Source organism: Limulus polyphemus, unplaced genomic scaffold (genome assembly GCF_000517525.1).
Source record: "Limulus polyphemus unplaced genomic scaffold, Limulus_polyphemus-2.1.2 Scaffold1767, whole genome shotgun sequence".
In the NCBI taxonomy this organism is placed as follows: Eukaryota; Metazoa; Arthropoda; class Merostomata; order Xiphosura; family Limulidae; genus Limulus; species Limulus polyphemus.
In genome coordinates, this window is record NW_013667377.1 from 152307 (window position 1) to 157156 (window position 4850).

Sequence of the window (4850 nt, forward strand, 5' to 3'; positions counted from 1 at the left end):
AAAATGTTCATTCTGGTAAACAAAATAATAATTTGATCTAAGTAAGTTTTTATTTCTTTCCGATTTGTAAAAAAAATCCTTGTGTGATAGAAAAAAATGAATATTATGTTCAAAATCTCCATAACTAAATTATGGAAAATTCGTTATTAAAACCAAAACAGTTTTTATGTTGTTTAAATTTGCAGGCCTGTGTTATTTGTTTCCTGATATGAAAAAGAATAAGATGAAATAAGATAGAATCTTTTCATACATTTTCTTTTATAATTGGAAAAAGCAATACTCTACTTGAAGAAAAAGAGCATTTATTATAGACTAAACTAAAGGGTGAAGAAAAAAGTGCAGATTCTAAGTTCTTTAGTCCCCAGCAGTCACAATGCAACACAGTTTAGTTTTGTCATCCGCAAATGTTCTACATTTTCTGTATGTAGAAAGTAATGTATGTTGATTTGTCTCATAGCAGCTAATGTAAATTCATGATAAAGTCCATGAGTATAAATGTGTATTATTTGGTGTGAAAAAAATATTAAATTATAGGAAATTTACAATGACAATAAAATAATAGTTTAGATATCGTACTATTTGCACTTGTGTATTGTAATGTTCTCGCAGATTGCTGCACGACCTGGAGCACACCACCTAAGATGTCTTTTCAGAGCCACATTTGTCCCAATAGATGCATATGATCTCCTTCAGAAAGATCCTATTGCTTTTGAATATCTTTATATTCAGGTAAGTAGCTTGTTTGGTGCTAGAATTTATGCAGGGGTGAAATTCTGCCAGTACTCACCTGTACTGAATACTGGAACTTATTTGAGTTACTTTGTCGTTTTTTTATGTTTACATGTAGATTTTTTTTTCATTTTCATTTCTAGTGTCACCTGCTTTTAAGAGAGTAAGATATTCAAATGATTAGTTGAAGAAGTGGTGTTGCATGAATTGAAAGGAATAAGAAATTAATATATTCAGGTGGAGAGCTGGTGCCAGATGACAAATATAAGTAAAATATTTAAATGTTCAAGTTAAGAACTGATACATGCTTATATGAATGTAAATTATTTTAATGTCTTGATGAGGAACCATAAGGGAAGAAAATATTGAATACAGAGGGAGAATTAGTGTCTAGTGCACTTAAGGACATAAAATGCTCATTTGGACAAGTGGGGTCATATGTCTTTAAACGATTAATATATTAAATTGTTCATATGGAAAATTGATCTCAAATGCATATATTGGAGTCAAGTGTTCAGAGGAGAAATGGTATCACATACTGTTAAGAGAATTGGAATGTTAAATCTGAATGTCACGTTATGCACACATTGGCGAAATTGCATAGTCAGAGATCACAAGGGTTCAGGTAAAGCCAGCCCTAATTTTGAACTATTGATTAGAGGGAATTGAGTCAGTCAGAAGTTTCTACTGCTACATGAGCTTTTTCACTTTTATAATGTGCCTGCAACTGAAAGTGTGGTGTGTGTTCATTGGTATCACATCTCAAACCTTGGACTCTTCAATCTTCAGCTAAGCATGCTAACCACTAAGCCCTGCCCAGCCTATCTTGAAGTAAAATAGAGTAGATGAAAAACTGTTTCAGATGCCTTTAAGGAATGGGATATTTAAATATCAAGTGCATTTCTGCATAAAAGATATTTATATATTTGAGAAGAACTAGTCTTGCATGGCTGTATGGAAATAAAACTGAAAAGCTTTTAAGGTTACTAGCTACCTTAGATGGTTGAATGTAAAAGTAAGATTTTTCAATGTCTAATTATAGTTAATGTTAGATCCCTTTGTTCAAGGGACATTTAAATACTTATTTAACTAGAAATGCATAATTTTAATAATTTTTTTTTTTTTTGTTTTAACTCATATAAGTATTTGCTGTCTTTATGGTATGGAAGCAAAATATTTAAATCTATAAAGAAGTAGGTGATGCTTTAAGAGATGACTTTATTCATATACACATGGATATTATACTATTACAGTATTTGCCAACTTGGGATTCTTATCTCTTGTGGGTTCATGGCCTCATTAGCATCTTTTTTATCTTCATGTACAAATCAACTACTGTAGAAGGAAGTGTTAATTATCGTGCTTTAATTTAACATAAAAGTTGTGTAAATGACGTTGATTATTATCAACGAATCAAAATTTGGATTTTTTAGTAAATGTACTTGCTTTTTAAACTCATTTTCCTAAACCTGTTTTCCTTTTTTTTTAACTTAAATTGATGATGCATGTTTTAAGTTAGTATGCACATATATGAGAAAAAAATCTATATCTGTGCTACTTTAGAAAGTTTAAACACAGGGAGTTTGTCTTATTAAGAAGGATTAATGTATCAGTTTTAACTGATTTTTTTATTAATAATACAGATTCTTCTGCAACTATGATATTTTAAATGTAATGTTTTATGACTTTCAATAACTAATGAAATAAACTAGGAAACAAACTTAATCCCCACCCCACTCACACACGCCATAATGTGAATGATTACCCATTTGTGCTGATTTTTATAATTCTGTACGAACAGAGAAAAGTAACAAAGACAACAAATTTAACTGTTTACAGTGAACATGAACATCTAACTAAGACACTGGCTTTTTATAGTTTTGTGACAGTGATTATAATTATGACACACTTTCTTTTATCCTTTCTGAAAGTTAATGATATCTAAATATTCAGAAATTGTTTTAATGATAAAATGAAAAATCAAAGCCTTAAATCTCTGCTGACAATGAAAATATCACAATTTACTTTTAGTACATGCTTGTAGTTTGCTATCTGCCTGACTGAAATTTCTGTTTTTATGTTTCATTTTTTGTAGTGTTGTAATGATGTGATCCAGGAGAGGTTAGCCCCTGATCTGAAGTATGATCTGGTGCTACGGCTGGCAGCACTTCAGATTCATCAGCATGCAATGACCAGTGGTATACAAGGAAAACTGACCATCAAAGCCATAGAGTAAGTTTGTCTTTCTAATAGAATGTTTTTTTTTCTGTTCTTTTTCAACTGTAAATTCAAAAATGTCTTTTCACACAAAGCTATCCCGATCTTCTTTCTGTTCGTCCACAAAAGTTGAGTGTTTCAGTTCCAGGCACTACCGATGGACTAACCTTGGCTCCTTATGTTTTGTCAGGTAGTACAAATTTTTGCCCACCATCTTCCCTCGGTGGGTCTTCGCACTCATCATTACATGGAAAACTGGTTCATGTTTGCTTCTTCACCTTCATAGACCAAAGACTACATTTATCTGGTTCTAAACGAAGATGCATGGGTGGGATTCCTGATAAAAGGGGAGAAAGCCATTCTTACCCCCACTCAATACCTTGTTCATTTGGGGGTTTTCTTCAATTCCCTTCTCCTCTTTGTCTTCGGGATATGGAGCAAGCAGTGCACAAGGCCCTCACCTCACATTCTCTAACAGCTTGAGAGGTTCTATCTCTTTTGGGGATTTGCACATTCTTTGAAGCTTATATGCATTACCATCAGTGGATACTCCTTGACCAATGGAACTTCAATTTGGATCCCTTGGACCACTCTTTTACCCTTTCCACCCCAATCAGGGCTGACCTTGCCTGGTGGTAGGACAGAGACCAGACCACAGCAGGGATTCCTCTTCCTCCACCTTATCCTGATTTACATCTCTTCACGGATGCATCTCTAGAAGGTTGAGTTGCTTATTTCAACTTACAGGAGATTTCCAGTCTCTGGTCTGTCATGGAGTCTTCTCTCTATATCAAAATTCTTGAACTTATGGCAATTTATCAAGCTAGGTCACACTTACTTTCTATTCTGCGGGGAGGGTGGTTATGGTACACTCTGACAATTCCACAATGGTCACTTGTATCACCAAGCAAGGGGGTACCCAATCTAGGTCTTTGTGCGTTCAGACCCTGGATATCCTTTTCTGGGCCCACATTCACCACATTGTGGTCTTAGCTTACCATGTTGTTAACTAATGCCTTGAATCTGGTTGCAGATCAGTTATCTTGACCTCACAAGATTCTCCCCATGGAGTGGTCCCCCAATCCACGGATCTTTTGGTTGGCATGTTCTCAGCTGGGGACACTTCCTATCTATGTCTTTGCTACCCACTGAAACAACAAACTTCCTTTATTTTAGTCTATCATTCCACACCCACTAGCTCTGGGGGTGGAAGCATTCAGTCAAGATTGGAGGGGTCTTCACATCATTGCTTACCTCCTATTGACTCCTCCCCAGAATTCTATCCCTAATCCAAGCCACTCCATGTTTAGTTCTCATAGTGGCTCTATATTAGCCTTGCCTCAGCCCAGGGACTGTCTCCACGAGTTGCATCTTTTCTTTCCCGATACATAAGGCCTTTTTCCATGTCAATTTACCAAAGGCAGTGGTCTACGTTTTGCTTTTGGTTTCTTCTACATGGTTTCCATCCTTCCCGCCCTTCTGTTCCTCATCTTCCCAATTCTTCACCTGGTTGCTTGACAAAGGCTTGTCCATTTTGACCGTATCTAACTATTGGGTAGCATTATCAAATACCTTCTCCAAGTTTCAAAAGGTTTTGTCTTCCCCCTGTTATTTCCCTCCTTTTCTGCTCCTTTTGTATCCTGTGTCCTTCGTGTTCCTTTGAATTGCCTGATTTCGATCTCAATGTAGTCCTTTATGCCTTTTCCCATCCTCCTTTTGAACCTTTGCAACATATTCCATATACCATCTCTCCCTCAAGACGTATTTCCTTCTCCTAGCTTGTGGATGTCATTGTTCAGGTATTTATGCCATTAATGTTAACAGAATCCTCAACCATTCCTCTTATGTCATCCTATATCCAGACCAATAATAGTTGGAGATGGCTTGAATGGGTAATGAAGAAA

At 35.6% G+C, this 4850-nt stretch overlaps 1 protein-coding gene across 1 annotated transcript in view; it reads left to right on the plus strand.

Annotated features, from left to right (window-relative positions):
* The window catches only part of LOC106464872, a 139926-nt gene that overhangs the window by 111702 nt on the left and 23374 nt on the right, over window positions 1-4850 (plus strand). The window contains exons 10-11 of the mRNA XM_022392668.1: window positions 610-729; window positions 2825-2961. Of these exons, the coding sequence (XP_022248376.1) occupies window positions 610-729; window positions 2825-2961 (257 nt within the window). The remainder of the gene's footprint in view (window positions 1-609; window positions 730-2824; window positions 2962-4850) is intronic.